Source organism: Anolis carolinensis, chromosome 2, assembly GCF_035594765.1.
Source record: "Anolis carolinensis isolate JA03-04 chromosome 2, rAnoCar3.1.pri, whole genome shotgun sequence".
Classification (NCBI taxonomy): Eukaryota; Metazoa; Chordata; class Lepidosauria; order Squamata; family Dactyloidae; genus Anolis; species Anolis carolinensis.
Window position 1 is genome coordinate 175,689,218 of NC_085842.1, and position 24,260 is coordinate 175,713,477.

The window sequence follows — 24,260 nt, forward strand, 5'->3', positions numbered from 1 at the left end:
TAGGTGTGTTGATGGTTTTTTTGAGATTATTTGAACAATTTGGGGTTCAAAATACCTTATTGACTTCACCCATTGTTCTAGATAATTTCCCATTCAGTGCCATTGATAATGTCTTTTAGAAAAACAAAATGAAATGGTTTTTCATGACATTGAAATCTTTTTTCTCAAGATTTTTTGTAGACACCTTGGATTCTGTAGAGTAAGGCTCAACTCCTGTTGGTGGACAGTGCTAGTGGTTGTACTTTTCCCAGATCATATCATGGTAGCCATGAAAAACAAACAAATTTTGCTTATTTATTTCTCTAGTATCAGCTTTCTGCCCACTCTCTGTTTTTCACTCTGCTGGTGCCATTTGACTAGATATAGAAACACTGGTGTAAAGCCCCAATAAGATTTCAGCTTGATAATAGAATTTCTGTTGATATACAGAACAGTATTCTATAATAATTGATTCACGCGATTAAGGAAAAGTCCTAGCTATTCTGTTGAAGTTCTCAACAACTTTGTGAGGGTTTTGTTGTTGATTAACATGATGTTTCCTCCCCGTTCTCACTCCCTCCCCCAAGAAAGCTTTTAAAGCAAGGGATAGATCCTGCTCTTTTGAAAGAAACAATTTACTGTCCTTGGTAGAAAATTCTTTAGGTGAATTTCATTTGAAGAATTACTGGTCAGTTTATGACCTTACCATTTGTGGCAAGGAGCAAGAGTGATCAAATGCGTAGTAGCAGAACAAACCAAGAACTTCTGGATGAAACTGTTTAGCATCACAGATTCTTAGTGACTTTCAGTATGTTTAATAATCATGTCTTCTTAGACTATTTTTTGGGTTCAAGAAGTGCTGTACATGTTTTTGAACCTTGCTCAACACCATATGATAGGATTCATGTTATTCTCTATAGAAACATCAACACAAAATCACCAGTGAGTTGTTTTGACTTTGTGTATGTATTCTATAAAGGAAAGGTAGCTCATTGCGAAGTTACCTTTGATGCATGGCTGTAAAGGTCAATTAATTCAAATTGAGGCTTTCCATTTAAATTTGGTGTGTATGAACATTAACTGAGTTTTTTCACTATTCCCAAATAGTCCTGCCAACCTTTTTCTAAGCAGATTGAATCTGCTGATTTTAACCTTGTAAAATCCTGAATTGACCTTGGCCCTGGTTAGTTGAGGGATATATGTTTTCTAACCTTTATATTATGGTAAAGAGAAGTCGTCTCACTTCATAATCAATGAGGATGTGGCCCTCATTGTTCCTCTCTTTGGAATGTCTTCTTTTTCTGTCTACTGCTATTTCCATCCTCTTATCTTCTGCTTTTACAAATTAATGGCTATCTTATTCCAGCAGGCCTTTTGGAGGATGAACAGTTGCTATATTAAACTGAACTTGTAATCTTTCTGTTATGTACTTTTATTGTTTTATACGTACAGTGACTAAACTTTTAACAGCCAGCTGTATCAGAATTGATGTAAAAATTTTGTAAGCCTTTCTAAAGTTCTTTTGAAAGAATGTGTTAGGAAGTAAATGCAATTATGTTGCTAAATTTTAATCTTTCAATTGATATACGATTTCATGATATGTTTCAGTAAATGCCATATTTAGAGTTTATTTATTATTAAAGCCAATTTGTTAAAAATATTGTCTCTAGGGGATCAAATTAGAATAATCACTCTATTTTAATAGAACATTATTAATGTTGTTGAAGCCTTCATGGCCAGAATCTCTGGATTGCTCTGAGTTTTCCAGGTTGTATGGCCATGTTCCAGTAGCATCTCCTGACGTTTCGGCCACATCTATAGCAGTCATCCTCAGAGGTTGTAAGGTATATTCTAAACAAAGAATTGGAAAGAAGCCCTGGTATTGCATTATTATCAATTTATAATAACAATAAGATGGATAAAAAAGAAAAAGAAGCAATAACAAATTTATTGACAATAGCAAGACTGCTTATAGCAAGGAACTGGAGAAAAGTAATAGATGTTCAGATTGAAGAATGGTATAAGGAAGTATGGAAATTGGCAATAAATGATAAGCTAACATGCAAATTAAAAGTTAAAAGAGGGATATGGAAAAAAAATGATTTTGAGGATGTATGGGGGAAATTTATTGAGAAAGGACTCCAAAAAAAGGGATGGAGGGCTACTGCCTCAGGAAGAAATGAGATTTTGGTTAGACAATGCATAAGAAGTGGCTCAGGGTGGGAGAGGGGGGGGGATACACAGTGGTGAAGAAATATAGATGGACAAATGTTAACAATGTAGTAGATATAAATCAACAGTAGATATAAAAGAATGATGCATGTATTGTATGATACATTAAATATCTGCTATGTGATAAAAGTAATTATTGTATGAAAAATTTTAAATTCAATAAAAACTATTAAAATAATAATAAAAAGAAACAAAGAAAGGGAGGTTTATATATCTGTGGAAGGTCCAGGGTGGAAGAAAGAACTCTTGTCTGTTGGAGGCAAGTGTGAATGTTGTAATTAACCACCTTGACTAGCATTTAATGGCCTTGCAGAATTCCCCTGTTTTCAGACTGTTCTTTATTTATTATCCTGATTTTATAGTTTTTTTAAAATACTGGTAGCCAGATTTTCAACTTCTTGCTGGCGTTCTTGTGTTTGTTACTAGAAACCAGACAATTGCAATGATCACTATGTTTCAAAGTATAGAATAATGTAATGCTATATCTAATGTACAGTCGTCCATATTTTAAATAATAAAAACACATGGTTGTCTTTATTAGATAGATAGATGTATTTATTATTTAGTCCACTGACCATACCAACAATAAAAGATAAAAATACACAAATCACTCTGCTGAAACTCTTATAATAGTTAACCGGGGGGGGGGGGGGATTAAAGCACGATACAACTTGATTAAATAGTAAGTTTGGTAAAACGGGATTAAATTACAAAAAAGCAGGGGGAGTAGAGTAGAGTAGGGTAAAAGAGTCAGTCAGAGAATTTAAATAAGTTCATCACCATGACAAGATACCCTATTTTGTGAGCTAAAGAGATCTCAGATGGGTGGCTTTTATAATGAATTTGGCTATGCAGCGTACTAAGTGTAGATTCCCCCAGAAAGGCAGTAAGACAGTTTGTCAATTGGGTCCCATTTGGTTGTTCTGACCAAAGCGGTTGTAAATATTGAGATCTCACTTTGGCATATGTACAACAATCAAAATATGCACAGTGTACTCTATGGCTGGTGTCTTTATTAAATTCTTTGCTGACCCTGCATGTAGTAACCAAATTTTTATAACTGCCTAGCCCATTACTGTAGTTATCCCTGGAGATGGCTAGATCTTGATAACGTGCTAGTTTTTGGATAGATTTCTGAGGCATTTTTGCTGATACGTGAAATACATATGTGCTTTCCACTAGTTTGGGTTAGTTGGTTAACAAATTCTGGCTACCAGATTTCTTCCACTCAAAGTCCGTTCAGTATATTTTCCTAGACCACACTGTAAATCTCATCCCACAGATGCCCAGGCCTTCTAGTTTTCTGTCTGTTTAAGGTTTTGGGGTACAGTTAGCCAGGTATGCTTTTGCATTGCCAGTGAGAAAAAGCGAAAAATAATAGTAATAGAATTAGAAATGTAAGGGATAGTTTGTTCCATTCTGTTAATAAATTATTTCTGTTAGGAGGTATTTGTATGTAAAGAGTTAACATACTTTCTTTTTTATATATGGCAGTATATTTTAAAGGGATTTTGTTGCCCCAAACAAAGGCATATTTCGGTAGTACCTTATTACACTTACTATATTTCTGTATTTCATGAGGTCACAAAGAGTCAGAAATGACTGAACGAATAAAATACAAAATATTTCTGTGGGAGTCCATTGGATAGGATATTCATTTTTAAAACACTGCATTTAAAAGAACTCTGACCTTGATCTATATTATTTTCTCTTTTCAAGATTTCATAGACTACTTCAGTGTTGTCTTTTTAAATCATTGTTTTAATGCTGTTATCAAATATTTCAATAGTAATGAGTATTGAAAATAACACTGATTTCTGTGATGGGTTTATCTAATACAGTTTTTTGTTTCTTGTTAGCCTAAAATAAATTTGGCTTGATTTAACAATGATCTGTTATACATTTAAGTACTGACACTATGGCAATTGTGGATAAACACTTGGTTAAACTAAAGACAGTTGTAAGTTAATTAGATCACAGATAAACAATATAGACACCTGGGATGTTTTCCATATTGTAGCAGGAAAAAAAACTCTTTAAACATTTCCTTACTCCAATCTAATGAATTATCAGTTAAGGGTAACACTCCATGCATAAGCAGAATACCCAAAAATTAATTGGAATTCTTTGATAATTGTGCATGATTAAAATGTGGCTGTAGTAAGTTGACATCTTTTATACAGAGCACTAGAGAAATAATTACTAAGGCTATTCACAATCTTTTTTAAAACTGACTGTCAATTTTTATACTTTTCTATTTCAGAGTCAACTTTTCATTCAGTACTTGATTGTGAAAATTTGTCCTTGGACATAAGCATAATGTAAAATTAATGCCATGTTCATTTCAAAATTTTACAAACAATCACCGTGTTTTTATTGAATTTTTCAAAGAAATTGTGTTTCTTCAGTTTGTTAGCAATATAGTGGTTTGATCTAAATTTCAAATTCATTTTAAGTTTTTGTTTTTTAAAATGTTAGTATTTCTGTAAGTTGTAACATTTTGGCAATGTGTTTTTTCTCTTGGATCCTTATTTGTTATAACTGAGTAGTAACCAATTGTTTATATTTACAGTGAAATTAACTATTTATATAGACTGTAATCTATGCCATGAAAGCTAAAAATTGATTCAGAAAGACTGTCTAGGTTATAAAGTTATTTTATTTTATTTTTAATTTCTCCTTCCAGCTTTCATCATTCTATTCTCATTAAATGTCTCCTGTAGCTCCACAGTCCTACATGGATATAATTTTTTTACTGTTTTCCATGGCCTTCAAAATATTTTTCCCATTTAGTTGTGACTTTTCAGAAATTAATTGTTTTGGAGAGGTACACTGGATCATGTTGCTGATAAGTTTTATTTCATTGGATCGTATTTTTAAGAATGTTTTAAGTTTGTCAGTAATCACATTTTGAATCTGTAGATGTTCTGAATGTAGTTTTTTTCTCCGATAAGGGTGTTTTCTGTATGATAATAGACATTATTGAGTTAAAAAACAGCTAAATAGATGCTATCAGTCAAAGAAAGCCATAACTGTTCTCGTATCTGAAAATTTTGCAAAAGCCAATTAAAAAGGATCCCCCCAAGTTATTACTTTTGCTCATAAGTTTCATAAATTTATTGACATAGGTATAGTAGTTTTATTAAACCAAATTCTCACTATTACACTTTGCAACTGTCTGTTTGCTGGCACACCTCTCATTCATTGTTCCTTTCATTTTTTATACACTGTAGGTTGAACTTCAGTTTCAGTTAAACCGCTTACCCCTCTGTGAAATGCATTATGCTTTGGATAGAATCAAAGACAACAGTATTCTCTTTCCGGATATCAGCATGACTCCCACAATACCTTGGAGCCCCAACAGGTACAAACATGAGAATGCTTTAATACTGGAAGTTGGTAGATTGATATTATTCTCCATTCATAGTAGCAGATGGCTCATGCATGCTCCTGTGCTAGAAGACACTCTTCTTTACTGTAACAGAAAAGACTGATAATAGTAAGTCTGAGTTAGCCTATGAACCTTAGAATCATGAAATCTTTTATCTTTTATTCTTATGAAAAGGAACTGGCAATAAATTCCAACCTTCATGAGTGAAGCTGCTTTAGAAAATGCACTAAGTCTCTCCATATTACATTGCAAATAATGTCCACATATATAATTACCTTTGCTAGTTTGCCTTATCTCGAGGGCATATTGTTGTTATAACAGGCTACCCAAACAGTCTGGCCTATGTCAGTCTGTTTAAACTGGATGAATAATGACAGACTGAATTGGTGGAGATAGGTGCATCTTAATACTAATCATCTAAATGATCTAGTCATGCGTTCTCCAATTTAGGATGTAGTGGGCCTCGCATAGTTATTTTTGATCATTGCCACACCTTGTTTACTTTGTAATCTCCGATATTTAATTGGTGGAGGCAGAAATGTCATTCTCACACATTGGCATGGGATATTCTAGTCCCACATAGCCACATTTTTGGTCACTTTCCCCACACGCACTGCTGCAGTACTGTCACCTAAATATTACAAGCAGTTTCAGCCACCTACCATGTGGAGTGTTTCTTGACAAGTAGAAAAACAGCCAGAGCAAAACAAAGATGGCAAAAAACTACAAGCCCTAACAAACAAACCCTGACAGAACAAAAAGGAACAAACTGTAGAAAAAAGTGTCAAATTTAGCTCATTTTCACTTCAGTTCAATTGATATAGGACATCAAATTTAACAATTGCTGAAAGCTTTTAGTGTGTGTGTGTATATATTAATGTGCAAGTATTTTGTGTGGAAAAATAAATGTAATCATTTCTGAGAAGTGAGTAAATAAGTGTTAATGTCAAGTAAGGGCATTATTTTAAAAATTAGCAAAAATATGAGAGCCAATGGTGTTTTGTCCCAGAACACGACATTTTCTAGATAGATTTGTAAACAGGCCTCCCTGGGTTCTTGCTCATGTCTGCATTGAGCACTGCCCAAAATAAGCCAACATGAGGTAAAATTGTGTAATCCAGAGCAAGAAATGAATGAGAAAAAACATACTACAGTAGAGTCTCACTTATCCAAGCCTCGCTTATCCAAGGTTCTGGATTATCCAAGCCATTTTTGTAGTCAATGTTTTCAATATATTGTGATATTTTGGTGCTAAATTCGTAAATACAGTAATTACAACATAACATTCCTGCGTATTGAACTATTTTTTTCTGTCAAATTTGTTGTATAACATGATGTTTTGGTGCTTAATTTGTAAAATCATAACCTAATTTGATGTTTAATAGGCTTTTTCTTAATCCCTCCTTATTATCCAAGATACTTGCCTATCCAAGCTTCTGCTGGCCTGTTTAGCTTGGATAAGTGAGACTCTACTGTATATAGTTCATTAAGTTCCTCCTGTGTTCAGTACAACTTCTAGTACAGAGGTGGGGATACCTACTCTTGACTGCAATCCTGCACATTCCTTCAAAATCTATCCCAGAGGTTTGTGGGCCATCCAGAAAGGTTTTAATAAAGCATAGAGAGCTGCGGGGAGGAGAGATAGTCTTGTTGACTAGTGGACATTCATTCATAATAATAATTCTGCCCCATAAAATTATCCTTATTAAAGCCTGTATTGTCTTCCAGGTATTTTTTTAATGGGAGACTGATTTTAGTGCAAGTGGAAAATATTGAAGAAAAGTCTTGAAAGTTAATTACAAAAGAACACCCTTTCAGTCAGTTATACCTGGACGGGACCAGGTCACCCGGCTATTACTGTATTTCTTGTTGTTAGCAACTTTATTTAATAAGTTAATTGTATACTGGGATGACCTATTTCCAGAAAATGTGTTTATTCAGCAGACTTAATTAGCAAGCACCTAACCGGGTGATTACTTATGATTAATTTTTATGCTATTCTTTATGCCATTTATATGTGCACACACAATAGATAGTATAAGGCCTACTTGGGAAGAACTGGTCCTGTAATAAGTAAATTGGTTTGAACAATGCCACAGCCAAAATAATTGTGTTCGTTATGCTTTTACTGCATTATCTCACTTAGGTTTTCACATGGGAAAAGAGAAGCCACTGCCAGTGGTCCTTTTGTAAAAAGCATAATTCATATTCCTGTCTTTTAAGAAAGATCTTGGGGAGGCATAAAAGAAATTCAGGAGAAATGAAAATGAGTAGCTTCCAAGGAATATACAGAAAGAACCACTCAAAATTTTTGCAGACTTTGTATTGTATTGATATACATGTTAATGGATGGGAGCATCTTTACTTTCTTTTTTAGTGCCATGTCTGAACACTAGCATGTATGGAACTTACCATATATGTCTATTTATAAGTTGACCTCACAGATAAATCAAGAGTACATTTGGGAGCCCAAATTGTGAATTTTGATATGACCTGTAGATAAGTCAAGGGTCATTCCGTGAAGGAAAGTGTCAGTCTTCAAACAAAAATATTCATTTTCGTAGTACACATATAAAAGCTAACTTGCCATGTTAAATAGTTATCCCATAAAAACCTAATAAACAGGTAGCTCAAATGTACTTGTCATATTAAATAGTTAATCTGCAGAAAGTTAATATAACTTTCCTTCCATTGAAGAATTTATACAGTTGACTTGCAATCTTGAATTATGTGATTTGGATTTTTAATTTATCAAAGAAAATCATTGATGTTGCATTTAAATATGATAAAAAGAGGGAGTGATAAAAAGTATGTTGATCGATTAAATTTGGACTTAAGCACATCTTCCTAATAGAGTTGGTTTTATAAAAACGGTAAGCAAAGTGAAATCATTAATTATTTTTGAATTAAAACTGCTTAGAGCAAGCTAGTACAATTAACCAACAATGTGTAATTTTAGTTTTTTCACTTTTGTTATTTGCCTTGACATTTAGCTGAGTACTACTAGAATGGGAATGTGTTGGAATATTTTTGATTCAGATGCATCTCTGCATGATACAAGTTGAGCATTCCTTATCTGGAAATTTAGAATCCTCCAAAATACCGATAGTTTACATTGGCGACTGTGATAGTGACACTTTGCTTTCTGATAGATGGTTCAATGTCCACAAACCTTGTTTCATAATAGAAATTATTAAAAAATAATGTATAAAACTCTATACAGGTAACGTGTGCAATGTACAGTATATATGAAATATTTCGTGTTGAGACATAAAACCTATCTCCAATATATCTTATTATGTACATACATTCAAATAAAGTGCACTCTTGGTATCTCCTGGGATTTGGTTCCAGAACCACCTGTGGATATCAAAATCCAGGAATGCTCAAAATCAAGGAATGTCCCATTATGGAAAATGGCAAAGTCAAAGTTTTTTTTAAAATTTGTTTCCCACATCCTCCAAGACATGAATGGTTGAATCAGTGATTTCAACCCCAGCTCTGGCCCTATAATTTATTTTTGCACAAGCCATATCCAGTCCCCGCCCTCTCCAATTTGAATATGCCCATTATATTCCTGGTTTCTGGTTACTGAGGTTGTCTTTGATTTATTTTAACAATGTTTTTATAGTTTACTGTATTAATTGTTAATTAGATTGTCATATGTTTATTGTGTTTTAAAATGTGTTTTTACTTGATTACCTTAGTTTTATTGGGCCTAGTCCCGCTTGTAAACCGCCCCGAGTCCCTTCAGGGAGATAATGGCAGGATATAAAAATAGTTATTATTACTATCATCATCATCATCATTACCATCATCATCATCATCGGATATTCTGGGCGACTGTATAGGTTTTCAATAATAATAATAATAATAATAATAATAATAATAATAATAATAATAATAATAATATCATCTGAAATCCAAAATACCTATGGTCCCAAGCATTTCAGCAAGAGAAACCTATATAGGAAGTTGTTTCTTTTTAATGTATGTTATTTTTATTGTGCAGACAGTGGGATGAACAATTGGATCCTAGGCTCAATGCCAAGCAAAAAGAGGCTGTTCTGGCAATCACAACTCCACTCACAATACAGTTGCCTCCTGTTCTTATCATCGGTCCCTATGGGACAGGCAAAACCTTCACTTTGGCTCAGGCAGTCAAACACATACTCCAGCAGCATGATACTAGGTGAGATGGGGTGGCATTTAACTGGAAATAATTGATACTTTGTACTTAAGGGGGAAGTAGCAGTATGGAATCTCCATCCAGCTTTAAAAAATCCCATCCTTCATTGTTTGTGTAGATATTTAGGGAAGAATTCAACAGTCTGAAGAAGAGACTTGTGGAACAACTGTATAATATTTTATTTAGAAAGTTGTGCATTTTATAAAGTTACAACAATACAGAGTATTTTAAAACCACTCGAAATGAAAATGAGTTTTAAACCTGTGTGGAAATTTCCCACAGGAATTAAAAGTGGTCTTTTACCCATAAAATTATCAGATTAATTTGACTGGAATAAATGTATGGGGAATATGGTCACTATTTTTTGTATTTTTACTGCTTTGAATGATTTCTGTTTCTTCATTGCTTTTTTTATTTGCACCATTTATTCCAGCAGGATTCTCATTTGCACCCATTCTAATAGTGCTGCTGATCTCTACATAAAGGATTATTTACATCCATATGTAGAAGCAGGCAATCCCCAGGCAAGACCTCTCAGGTATTTTAAAGGTTTATTATGTATCTCTACACTATCTTAAGAAAAGGTGTCTACTCAGAATAGCTTTGAAAAACCTCAGCATTTTCAAGGTTTTTGGCATTTAAAAACAGTTCTTTTGCATAACTTGGAGACAAAATGCAAAATAGAACAATTTTAGCATTTATGTTTTTCATGCATTAAAGATAAAGACATCCTTTTTTAAGCCTTCTAATGTGGATATATGTGCTTTTCTAACTGAAGAAATTGAGTTATTATCATCTAAAAAGCTCCAGTTTTTAAAAGAAATCTGATAGCAATTGCATTTTGTTTTTGGAAAATATGTTTCTTAAATCAGACATATGTGTCAATCTGGGGAAAGAGTTGTTATATATTTAGAGAATAATGCAAATTTATATGAAGCTATTTATGTATTTAAGTGAAGTTGCCTTGGGTATTAGGGGAATTAGGGGGGAAGTCACAGAGGAGAGTTTAATTCCTTCCTTTGCAAGCCAGAAATGATTCCTTCCCCTGCTTCGTGTTTATGTATATCTAGAATATGTAAAATTTAGCTTCATAATAAGCAAATGTTAAATTTAAGATCAGAGTTCATTTACTTGACAATCCTCCTGTTAAATTTGATTAAACATGGTATGCCACTGTCCTGATTTTAGGAAAGTATATCTTTTTTAAAAGGCAGAATTTCATTGGAAGAGGCAATAGTGTTCGTTCTTTTGCTAATGAAAGATGCTGGCATAATCGGAGCTTATGTTCAGGGATGTCACTGAGTAACACATACATTGCCTTCTTCCACATGCCCCTTCCATGCAAGTGCAACTTGACAGCACCAAGTGTGCGTTTCCTAGACCAGTAGTTGATGCAGCACTTACCCGGGCAGTATCTGTCTGTAAGTTATGCAGCATAGAGAAAGAAACAGCCACCTTACTTCCAGATCTCCAACATCTACTGCTTTCTAGCTATACTGCTGCTTCACTCTTAGAACATGTCCTGTTGCCTGCGAATTGGTTGCTTTGGGAGTAAAGCAAACATGTATCGTTAGTACATTGGCAGAATTTTGCATTCTCTCAGAGTACTATTGGATTCCTATCAAAGTGTTCTATCTCCTACTTTAAGAATATCTTAGAATCAGAAAGCCTGCCTCATCTGTAGCCTTCTGGGAAGTTGTTAAGGGCCTCATGGGGCCCCAGTGGCAACTCTTTCTGAGAAACAGGAATTCTGCCTAGAGTGATTTCTACTACACGATCAGATATCATTTTACAGTGGCAGTTGATCTTGAGAGCATCACATTTTGGTTTACACTGATGGGGAGCATTTCAGATCAATAATTGTCCACTAAGTCAAAGGGGACAAATCTGTTTATTAATAACAGTGGATGACAGTATTTGGAGAATGCTTTTCCTAACCACTAGAGTCAAGATGATGTATGCATTTCATATTTTAATAACATTCCAAGAGAAATGGGTTTTGTTCGTTGTTGTTGTTGTTGTTGTTGTTGTTGTTGTTGTTGTTGTTGTGTGTCTTACAGTCATTTCCAACTTAATTATCGTCCTAAAATAAACCTATACTGGATTTGTCTTGGCAAGTTTTATTCAGAGAGGGTTTGCCTTTGCCTTCCAGTGAAGCTGAGAGAACATGGCCTGACCAAGGTTACCCACCAGGTTTTTGTGGCCAAGCAAAGATTTCAACCCTGGAGTCCAGGGTTATAGTTCAGTGCTCTGACCATTACACCACACTAATTCTTCTCCACACCCTCTCTTCTTGTTTACATTGAACCAAAGTTGGGGGTCACAAATGGCCAATCTAAATACAGCATTCACTGACTGCCAGTGGGGAGCTGTCAATCATTTAAGGCATTCTTGACTCAATACAAGGAGGCCACCTTCAGATGCTTCATAATGGTATTATACTCAGATCAGACCTCAGTGTATTCATAATGCTTTGTCACCTATTGACTCGAATTGGTCTGGGAAGTGTAGGTATTATGTCAATTAGTGTTATGGCAACCAGCTATTGCAGTCAATAGACAATCTATATATCATTGGCCTTGTCCTTGTCCTCTGTTTTTGAAGCAGATAATGTCAGACTGAAATGCAAAATTCTAATAAGAATGCGTAGCTAGATTTGAGATTGCTCTGCATTTGAAGTTGGCCTTTCTGTGGTGTATGAATAAGGTATAGAGATTTGTATCTTGAAAAAATCTAATGTGGCCCTGCTATTGAGATATAGCAACTCTTTATATTTTTTTGTCAAAAAGGATATATTTTCCAATGCTCCGTTGAATGAACAACTGAAGTTTTGGGAAAAAACTTCTTGATGTTTTGAACTATTCTGCTTTGATTTGAAGAACTATTAAAAATCATATTACTGTATGTGGATTTTATATTCTCATTTGTTTACATGGAGCCCCTGGTGGCGCAGCAGATTAAACCACTGAGCTGCTGAACTTGCTGACCGAAAGACCAGTGGTTCAAATCCAGGGAGCGGGGTCAGCTCCTGCTGTTACCCCCAGCTTCTGCTAACCTAGCAGTTTGAAAACATGTAAATGTGAGTAGAGCAATAGGTCCGGTGGGAAGGTAACAGCGCTCCATGCAGTCATGCTGGCCACATGACCTTGGAGGTATCTTTGGACAACGCCAGCTCTTCAGCTTAGAAATGGAGATGAGCACCAACCCCCAGAGTTGGACATGTTAGGGGAAAACCTTACACTTGTTTAAATAGTATTTATGTATTTATTTAATTTATATACCGCTCTTCTCCCCCGGGGGACCCAGAGTAGCCTCATATTTGAAAAAGGGGATAGTATTGCAAATTTAAAGTGCATACTTCTGGGCCAAGTTTTAAGCCTTGAATTCGTTGGAGTATATTTGGAAAATTTTCAGAAGTAAATATATAATCTGTATTAAAAAGATAACTTAACTGCTCCTGTAAATTAAAGAAATAATTTAAAAGATTACTACATGTTTGCTTCAGTCTGTAGTATTTCACTTGTTTTAGTAAATCTCATCTGAGAATCTGTCTAACATTCTACGATGGTCTGGAAAATCCAGCTGCTTAAGGAGAAATGCAGTCTTTGCTCTTAGGACTCGGTATATAGCACTTTGGCTAGCAAGGAGGAGGCTAGATACTGAGATATTGCCTTGGTTGATGAGGCAAGGAAGAGTAAAGATTAATGAACAGAAAGAGAGAAACCTGAAGGAACGTTAAATACAAAGAGAGAATTGAGAAAAAGGGCAAAGACACAAATCTAGATCAACAAAGGACTCATCAAAAAGAGGGTTTGGAAGAAACCTCTTAGCATTGAAGGTGCAGAGGGAATGAGTTGAGAGAGGGGAATGTGGCAGGATAAAACAGGCAGACATTTGAAAGAAAAAGTGACACTGATCTAGCAGTAAATCTGAATAATAGGGCTCAACCTGTGTGCTCTTAAAAAGGAGGCAAGAAAGTCTTGAAGAGCAAGAAACTCTGTGATCACTGAAAGTAGGGCCTGAGAACCAAAATAATCAAACAGTAAGAATAAGGTTGAATATAACATAAGATGGGAAATACTCAAATAGCTTTTTAGATATGACCTTACAGTTGGACCATAATTATCACAAAGTCTTGACTGTTTTTCAGCAAATGTTCTGAGTTACGTTATGGTTAATATAGACAGTTCTTTTCCTTCTTGGATTTCTCGTTAGGTGTATATGCATACGTATGACTATGTGTATGCATGTTTTAAAGGAGTATTCATTTTAAAAAACTAAACACTTTTAATAGTTTTGGGATGGAATCAATTACTTTCTGGACTCTCAAAAGGATAAATCAGATAATTGTTTGACTACAGTTTTGAGACGCAACTATTCTAGACTTGAGAAATAAAACTAAATCATTTAGATCAGACCTGCACAATTTGGCAGTAGGAAAGGGCCAAAATGAATATACGCTCAACTACTTCAGGTTTTATTCTAAATGGCCAAAGGGAATGTCCACAAAGAACTGATGCACCGCAATAATTTATAGTACTTTGACAGCTTTTAAAGTTCCCCACACTGGTTCCTGATTGGTCTGAAATGGTCCTGGCAGGGATCCACTTCCTGATAGGTCCAAGGTTTGGAAGTCTTGTCATATTAAATAGTTATTCCATAGAAGATTTGTGTTTATTGATCCACCCAGGAGAGGGGTGAGAGCAGAAAGGAATGCAGTGGGGCAGGAGATAATGGGCTAAAATAGGTTTTGATATCCCAGCTCCAGTTAATACAATGGGTGCCAGCCAGGTAAATAAAAAGTGCTCAGGATATTGATAATTTCAGTGGGAACCCCAAGAGGGGGTCCAATTTAGTAACAGAGATAATGTTCCAAAGAATAAATTGGATTATATCAGGAAAAAAGAGGAAAAGACCCAGAGGTTCTTGCATAAGCTGATTGTATGTTTCATATGTTTTCTTGGGGTATTGGGAAGAGCTTATGTTAACTAAGGTATCGCCATACCTGTGCTCTGAGGTGTGTACAGTGTCTGTGCAATGTTCCTGGGAGCTGAATGAAAATAACTCTAATAACTAGGAGTGAGGTCCATATGACGACCTTACTTCATCCCACGGACTGTGGGGTTCATCATTTTGGGTCTGATTTTCAATAACAAAATGTCAATACATTCTCTTTTTTATGAAATCGTCAGTGTTGTTTTTCCATGGTAAAGCAGCTTACAGCATTGCATTTCTGTAATAAAGTATGTTTCAGTATTACTTTTTAACAATTATAAGATAAGAAAATGTTAAGATAAAGCAATCTACTAAGAGTTCTTACTAAAGCTTAACAATGGAAAAGCAAGAATGTATTTCAGTATGGTGAAATGGGAACATCTTATCTAAGGCTAAATGATACCGACAACAATACAATTGTTAAACTCAGTAGTCTCAAAACACCTTCAGTGCCAGAAGCACCTTACTGGAGTTGTTTTCAAAGAGGATCTCATCCATCAAAGCTAGTCAGAAAATAGGGCCTAAGACATGTAGGGCATACTGCTGGGTTTTATATACGTATGCATCCTAAACAACAGGATCAACTTCTCTTGCTGGAGACAGCCAGGGCCCTGTCCTCATAGACCAGATATACAGCTAGACTATGAATGATGATCACTTCTTGCACAATTCATATCTAGATGGTCTTTCCTGATATTTTAAGCCCTGTTTTCTTATGGCAGTTGGAGTTATATGTAGATGCTGTTCACACAAACGTATTCTACCATTTCTTTATCTTAATGAATTAGAACTGCAGGACAGGTTTTCTGTTCTTCTGGTCTCATTGTTATATTTTAAATAATTTTAAACACAGGTTCCCAGTAATCTGTGGTGCTTGCATATGTTTTTTTGTTCAGAGATAATTCTGTTGATGGAAGAGGGGCTATAAAGGCAGGAGAAGATAGATAGATAGATAGATAGATAGATAGATAGATAGATAGATAGATATCTCACCTGTGCTACATATTGATTTCACTTTCTTTATTCATCTAGGTAGCGTGAATTTAAGATTCTCTGTGTTGGTTTCTCTGATTACACTTTAAACTAATCTTAGTTTTGGTGTTTCTGATCTGTCAGATGCCTTCTTAATGCTAAATTCTGTATAATGATGTAGATTATATTGGGTAGTCCAGATTGTGTTAGATTGATCTGGTGGTGAGATATCAGCTGTGGCTAATACAACTTTGTGGCAAGAACGTCTAAAAACACATGCCTTTATGTTTGTGGTAGATGAATTAAACATTTTCTGTGGTTCACATTATTTGACAGGCTTCAAATACTGTATTGTACTTAGCAGCAGTGGAGGTATCCAGACTCCCTTTGATGTGATCCAAAAAAAATTCCTGTTATGTTTTGAGAAGGTGCAGTTTCTCTGAGGTGAAAATCTAGACTTGGAAATCTCTGGTTCTTGTGTTCTCATGAATCCAGGAGCATCAGTTCTAAGGGACAAAGAATTGTGACTTGAGAAAAACAGGCTCTTGCAAAGGATGCTTCTTATAGGTTCATAGAATCACGGAGTTGGAAGAGATAACAGCCATCTATCTAGTATACTCACAGAGGAAAAGCTAATATATATAAAGGCAAGCTAAAACAATTCTTACAGCAATATAAATGCACAATTAGCTGTGGATTATAGCTAGACAAATGAGGGAGGTGTGACACCAAGGAAGAGTTTGCAGGGCTATGGAGATGAGCAAAATAGATAAGGGTGGAGCAAACAAAGAACTCAGTGAGTTGCATACAGTAGGTAGTTTCTTGTATGGTTTTCTTGGGGAAGAAGAAAGTTATATTCTAAAACAGTAAAAAGATGTGTGCAATCATAGTGACGAGTTGTACAATTCAAGAAACCCGAGAGGTTGCTTTGATCACCTGGAAGTCCTGCAATTCCTAACTTCCAGAAGCCCTAGCCAGCTTTTCTAATAGCTAGGAATTCAGGGAGTCACAAGTTTGACACCACTGCAATAAAGTATGACAGTTCTAGTCTGCACATATTTTGTTTTGTTTTTAATCTCACAACTATGAATTCTAGTCATCACCCCTACTAATAGCATGACAGTTGCCCATTATGATAATATTTCAACATATTACTGAAGTAGGTATCCAAAATACAGTGTGCATACTTGGAAGTGTCAGGTTGTAATGGTATGGCTTGTTATGGGTGGTGATAGCCTATTCAAAAAATAATTGAATTGAATGTGGAATGTGCATTAGAGAACACAAGCTACAAAGCATTAGATAGTTTTAGAAGATAAAAAGTTGGGAGTTAATTACATGTGTGTTTCGTCACAAAGTAAGAGCTTCTTCTCTTTTCCAGGGTGTATTTCCGAAATCGCTGGGTAAAAACTGTCCACCCAGTGGTGCATCAATACTGTTTGATTTCAAGCACACATTCCACCTTTCTAATGCCCCAAAAGGAAGACATTCTTAAGCAGCGAGTGGTAGTGGTTACTTTGAATACTTCGCAATATCTGTGTCAGCTGGATCTTGAGCCTGGTGAGGAAATGTGCATGAGAAATGGTTCTCTGTTATTTTCTTTGGTAGTCATAAATCTTTAAATCTCTTTTTGTTGTCCAAAGTGATTTGTTAATTGATAACACCTCAGTCCATATTTCCATTTCAGCTGCCACAGTGTTTGCATGTACATGTTCAGCACATGGGAGGAGAGCCCATAGCATAATTGTCAAATGATAGAGTAATAATTCCAGAGCAGTGGTTTTCTGAATTCTCCTTCCAATTCATTTTGAATTAGACCATGTCCATACAGGAAAATCACATACATTGCATGCCATTGTGTGTGAAAAGTCTGGATTTGTTTCATTATATGAATTTGAAATGGATGGGTGTTTTTAGCCAAGGCTGTCAATATCTTTCCTATGCATGCTGACAGAACATACAAATCTTGCCTTACTTTTTAATCAGTTCCAGCAGGGTTTGGAAAATCTGCATGGAAAAATTATCAGGAGCTATATTCTGTTTTATGTAATATTTTAATATTGAAGCTTTGCTGATTACATCTTGGGTGGCAAGAAAAAGCTGTTACTTCTTGCTCTTTATTGACGGAAATCAACTTGCGAATCCATCCATTTTACAGCATACGTTATTGTGTTAATTTGTTTCCAGCTGGTTTCACAGAACTGAATCTAGTTGTTTTCATAGGATTGTCACCATTTCGATCACTTTGTACTTAACATTTTTGTCTGTTTCTGTTTTGTAGGGTTTTTTACACATATACTGTTAGATGAAGCTGCACAGGCAATGGAGTGTGAGACTATCATGCCTCTAGCACTAGCAAATAAAAACACAAGAATCGTCTTGGCTGGAGACCATATGCAAGTAAGTCTTGGTAATGTTATTGAACTTAGCTTATATAAGATAACCAAAGAAGTGCAATCTATATTAGCAACCTGCAAAGCTCTGCATCAGATTCTCAGACAGGTAGTATGATATAGTAGATAAGGAAATGAAACATAACCTAATATTCTTTGACAAGCCATTCTTTTTCTATTTTAGATTATTATTATTGTTATTATTATATTTATTTATACCCTGCTTTTTCTCTTCATAAGGAGACTCAAAGCAGCTTACATTAAATGCATTTCAGTACTATTTAAAATCTGCAAATATGTAAATGTTAAAACAGAATTAAATATCACTGGTATTTTTAAAAATCAGTTAAAATCAATAAATACATATTCAAACTAAAAACCATAGCAATCCCTGACTAAGTTTCCACCTGCACTTAGAATTAATTTTTCTCTAATGCATATACTCTGATATGATACTTTTGGGATAATGTAGGATGAAATTCAAAATGGTAAATAAATACATGAATAAACATACTGTTGTAGAAAGTTAAAGATTGTTGTCAAAAGAATAATATGAGAAAATGACCAGAATGGATATGAGATCAGATGGAAATATTTTAATAAAATATTGCTGGATAGAGCCAAAGGAGAAATAGAGAAATAAATTTAGATTGTGTTCACTGGTGATTAATGATGTACCTAAATCCAAAGTCTACAAAACAATGATAATCTTATTGGGCCAACCAAAAAAACATAACACAATAATGCAGGTTTTTGAGACTTCTGGCTTCTTCATTGGGAAAACATGTTAAAATCATACAGAAGAAGAAAAGTGACAATATTAAACACAGACTTATATTTTCTCCCAAATGTTACTTCTGTTGTCACTTAACATGGAAAGATCTAGAATACAGTTTTCCTAGCATTTCATGTTGGTGACACACTTTTTAGACATGCATCATTTGGTGATGCAGTCATTCAGTTTTACTAGCAAACCAGAAGTTAAGCCAACCCCTTATAAAAGATAGGTATACAGACCTAACTGTAATAATGAAATTTATGGGAAGATTTATATATTTAAAAATATATCATTTGTAAAATAACATAGAGTTCCAAGATTTTTGCCCTTTCTTGTTACATTCGGGCAACACACCTTCACACTGCAGCTGACACACTCAGAAGTTGTGACATATAGTTTGAAAAGCTATGGTCTAGAGGGATATCAACGGGCACTCTTTTCCTTGGCCACATGGGGGCCTTGGACAAAGAGCAGTAAAACATAGGCAAATTTCAAATCCAGTGTCTGTCATCAGTAATTGACTGGATGAGGGTAAACATATTACATTTTAATCCAGTCAAGACAAAGGTGCTCCTGGTCAGTTGGAAGGTAGATCAAGGAATAGGGATTCAGCCTGTGCTGGATGGGGTTATATTCCCCTGAAGACATAGGTCCTCAGTTTGGAGGTCTCCCTGGACTCAGTGCTGAACCTGGAGGCCCAAGTATCAGTGATGGCCACAAGGGCCTTTGTACAATTAAAACTTATGCGCCAACTGCTCCCGTTCCTTGAGAAGTCAGATCTGGCCACCGTGGTACATGCCTTAGTTACATCCTGTCTGGATTACTGTAATCTGGATTACTATGTGGGGCTGCCTCTGAAGAGTGCTTGGAAACTTCAGGTGTCCAAAGAGCTCTGACCAGGTTGCTCACTTGGGCTGGCCGCAAGGAACAGACAATCCCCCTGTTGCAGCAGCTCCACTGGCTGCCAGTCTGTTGCCAGGCACATTCAAAGTGCTGGTTATGATCTTTAAAGCTGTAGACGGTTCAGGTCCAGGCTATTTGGCCAGCCACATCCCCTTGTACAAATCTGCCTGGGCGTTTGAGATTTCCAGGAGAGACTGTTATCTTGGTCCCACCTCTCTCACAATCTCATTTGGTAGGAACGAGCTTTCCTTCTCAGTGGCTGTCCCTTGACTCTGGAAGTTCCTGCCCAGGGAAATCAGAACAGCCCCCACCCTGCTGTTCCTCCAGCAACAGGCTAAAATCTTTTTATTCAAACAGGCATTTAAAGATGAAGGTGTTTTAAGATCTAGTTAGGGAATGTAATGGTTTTTAAGTTTGAATGTGTTGTGATGGATTTTAACTGAATTTTTAAAATAGTGTTTGTGTTTAATTCTGTTTTAATGTTTGTAAATTTGTACATTTTAAATTGAATACAATTGCTTTTTTGTCAAGTTGCTTTGAGTCCCCTTTGGGGAGATAAAGTGGAGTATAAATAAATATAGTAGTAGTAGTAGTAGGAGGAGGAGGAGTAATAATAATAATAATAATAATAAGAAGAAGAAGAAGAAGAAGAAGAAAGCAGCAGCAGCAGCAAAGTAACTTCCATTGAGATCTAGGCAAATGCTGTCCTGTGCAGAGCTAATTGCTACTTATTTATTTATTTATTTATTTATTTATTTATTTCTCACATTTATATCCCGGCCTTCTCACCCGAAGGGACTCAGGGCGGCTTACAATAGTGGCAACAATTAGATTCCCATACAAACCAATATAAAACAGCACATAAAACTATTAAAATACATTATGAATTAAAAATATACATTTTAGGCAGATAACTTCGAATTTCTCAAGAAGTCTGTACTGTTATATCTGGAGGTCTCATATAGATAAAGCATGCTAGTTGTAATTCAAATAGAAGAGCTTTACCTCTGCTGGGAATAAAAAACTTTAAAGAGTGAAGTAATCTAAGATGATTTAGAGAGATATCAATCAGTGAATAAGAACAGTTATCTAAAGGTTAAGTCGAAACAGCCTGCCATGAAAATGCTGTGTAGCTAAATGAGTAGTACAATTATCATGTATGTTAAAATCATTCCAAGAGTAGGAAATGAAGAAAAAAACTAACTGTATTTGACGATCAGGTGGAATAAGTGAGAATAGTTGGTGACAAATACAACTGTCAAACAGAGATTGATAAATTATAAAATGGAGGGGAGAGGTACAAATATGAAATGAAAAGAAAGTAGAAAGTGGGAAAGGCACTGGGCTACATCTAACAATCCTACTTATAGAGCCATCAAAGTGAATATGACCTGCTAACTGAAAGTACCATAAATTAAGTTTAAATGAATGGTTCTACTCTAAATGGGGCTAATATTTTGTTTAGGCCAGTAAGTGAAAAAGTGTAAAATAACATAAATCACAAGATCAGATGAGTAGCACAGATAAACAGTACAGTAGAGTCTCGCTTATCCAACATAAACGGGCTGGCAGAACGTTGGATGTGAAAATGTTGATAACAAGGAGGGATTAAGGAAAAGCCTATTAAATGGCAAATTAAATTATGATGTTACAAATTAAGCACCAAAACATCGTGTTTTACAACAAATCGACAGAAAAAGCAGTTCAATACATGGTAACGTTATATAGTAATTACTGTATTTATGACTTTAGCACCAAAACATCACAATATATTGAAAAGATTGACTACAAAAACATTGACTACTAAAAGGCAGACTGTGTTGGATAATACAGAATGTTGGATGAGCGAAGGTTGAATAAACGAGACTCTACTGTAGCACTTAATACCATTTTTGTGTATTTACCATTATCTTTTCTGCTATTTTACAACACAGCATGAGATAATTTTGTAGATATTCTGTTAACAGGATAAATAAACAACACTGTATTTTGCTTTTTTCCTCTATTTCAGCTTAGTCCATTTGTCTATAGTGAATTTGCCAGAGAGAGAAATCTTCATGTCTCGCTACTTGATCGGTTATATGAACATTACCCTGCAGAATTTCCATGCAGAATCTTGCTGTGTGAGAATTATCGCTCCCATGAAGCTATCATCAAGTAGGTGTGAACTTTTTCACTGTATCACAGTTTTGCTTGGCTGTTGCAAGTGTCTTGTAGAGCGTTCAAAAATTATTTGCTATAGTTAAAAAGAGAAGAAGTTTAATCACATAAAAGCTTTATTAGAATAAAGCTGCAGTGTTTCTTTATTTTGAAAGTGAATATCTATGAATATTATTTTGCTCGGTGACTGGGAAAGCTTAATGTAAAGAACATTGTGGAGGTCTCGTTGATATATTCTCATTATGAGGTCTAATGTTGATTTAACTAACATTCATGTCTCCATTCTTGCTCTTGTGAGCCTGCTGGAAAAAAAATCAAACATTTTGCATGAATAATACCTCTTATTGTAAGATAGCATGGTTTTGTTAAGTCTTTTTTCCCCCAAAACAGAACCTGCTGACCAGCTGGGAACATCCAGATTGATTGGGTGTTTAGGTGTCTAGAATAAATCTTGTTTTGTGTCAGCTGGAAGGGTGTTAATCCTTGGAGACTGAAGTCCTTATATCTAGGTATCATGTGATAAGCAGTGTATTTAATGTGCCAGAGGGCTAAGACAAAAGCTTAGTAAAGGTACAGAAAACAGACAGGAATAAAACTGGATCTAGGGAGTGATGAAAAGAAGCAAAGGATAGATTCCTATTAGTGCAGTGTGCTAACAAAATGCAGAGAAATGCAGCCATTCTTAGAATATACAAAATCAGTGAGCTTTCAGCAGCCAGTTTCTACAATTTTTATTATTTATTTATTTATTAGCGACATTTATATCCCACCCTTCTCACCCCGAAGGGGACTCAGGGCGGCTTACAAGTTATATATACATACAATATATTATATTATTGGTATAGCACAATATAAGCACTACATAAGCATTATATATTATTATATTGTACTATACGATTATATTGTAACATTGTTAGTAATATTACATGTAATATAAATATACAATTATAATAGTGTATTATTATTATTATTATATTGTATTACATTATAATATTATTATCAATAGCATTCTTCTTTCACTGTGCTACATTCATACAACACCCCCGCCCTGGTTCTTTCCATGCTGGCATTATTATTGTCAGTATAGTGGACCAATAGATTTTTGGCTAGGCACTGTGTGAGAATGACAACATTTTTACCTGCTTAGTATTCATGGATAATGTGATGCTTAATTGGGACAGAAAATGACACTGCTTATGTTGAATCATGGGAAGACAAGTTACGGCATTATTTTTTATTTAGGTTCTTCTCTATTCTTAAAGCTTTTCTACTGACAGATTAGAAAGCTAATAATAATTCAGCCATGATTAAATTATTAGGAGCAGATCACAAGAATGTGTGGCCTCTCCTTCTTTGATGTGTTATCTAGTCATACTCTGAAGGTTTATTGTATTGCTGAATCCCTGGAAATTATTTGGGAATAAACGAATTAGTATTGTACAAGTACAAAAAATAAGCATTTTTTTCCTTTAAAAAAAAACCACATGTAGGTCTTACAGTACTACAGAATGGATACATTTTTCTAAAAATAGGTGGGCAACTGTGAAAGTATGGGAGCCAGTTTTCAACCCAGGCCTCTTCCACACAGCTGAATAAAATCCCACATTTTCTGCTTTGAACTGGAATATATGGCAGTGTGGACGCAGCTAACCCAGTTCAAATCAGACTCTGAGGCAGCATATGCCACTGAAAACACACTAAAACAGTCCTAATTAACTTGACTGTCCCATCAGCTAAAACAGGCCCACCCTTCCCATTGAAAGACTGGTGCTTTTATTCGTTTTATATATTGTTTTTCGCTTTATATTTTGTATTGTTCTTTCATTGGCTTTTTGACACTACAAATAAGACTTTTTCTTCGTGTACTCTGTGAATGCACACTAATGGAGAAGGCTGCGCCTGCGCAGGCTCCAACGGATACTCTTCCAAGCTAAAGTTTGAAATTTGGCGGTAACCCCGCCCCTCTTCCCGGAGGGTATAAAGGGCGCCCTCCGCGCCCGCTCTCCAGTTCCTTTTTTTCCGCCGCAAAGCTCACTTCGGACTCTTCGTTCTTATGTCAACCACGCGTTTTAAACGGTGCACTCAGTGTGCCGCTAAGATTCCAGATTCCGACGGCCACGCTAAGTGCCTTTTCTGCCTTGGCGAAAGCCACGTCGTCGGTACCTGCCGTTTTTGCCTGGCCTTTACAGCTCAGGCCAGAAGAAATAGAGCTGCGAGACTCCGTGCAGCTCTTTACGAAAAAACTCTTGCTCCTGAGGCTTCCACTTC

The 24,260-nt window shown here is 35.5% G+C and overlaps 1 protein-coding gene across 3 annotated transcripts in view; it reads left to right on the forward strand.

Moving 5' to 3' along the window:
• Positions 1–24,260, forward strand: part of helz (helicase with zinc finger) — a 178,708-nt gene that overhangs the window by 83,278 nt on the left and 71,170 nt on the right. For 2 of the 3 annotated variants that reach the window (XM_008116368.3, XM_016995744.2), the window contains 6 exons: positions 5,445–5,575; positions 9,615–9,794; positions 10,225–10,329; positions 17,140–17,318; positions 18,040–18,158; positions 21,844–21,989. In XM_008116368.3, the coding sequence (XP_008114575.1) occupies positions 5,445–5,575; positions 9,615–9,794; positions 10,225–10,329; positions 17,140–17,318; positions 18,040–18,158; positions 21,844–21,989 (860 nt within the window). The remainder of the gene's footprint in view (positions 1–5,444; positions 5,576–9,614; positions 9,795–10,224; positions 10,330–17,139; positions 17,319–18,039; positions 18,159–21,843; positions 21,990–24,260) is intronic. The other variant, XM_003224437.4, reaches the window with a different exon arrangement.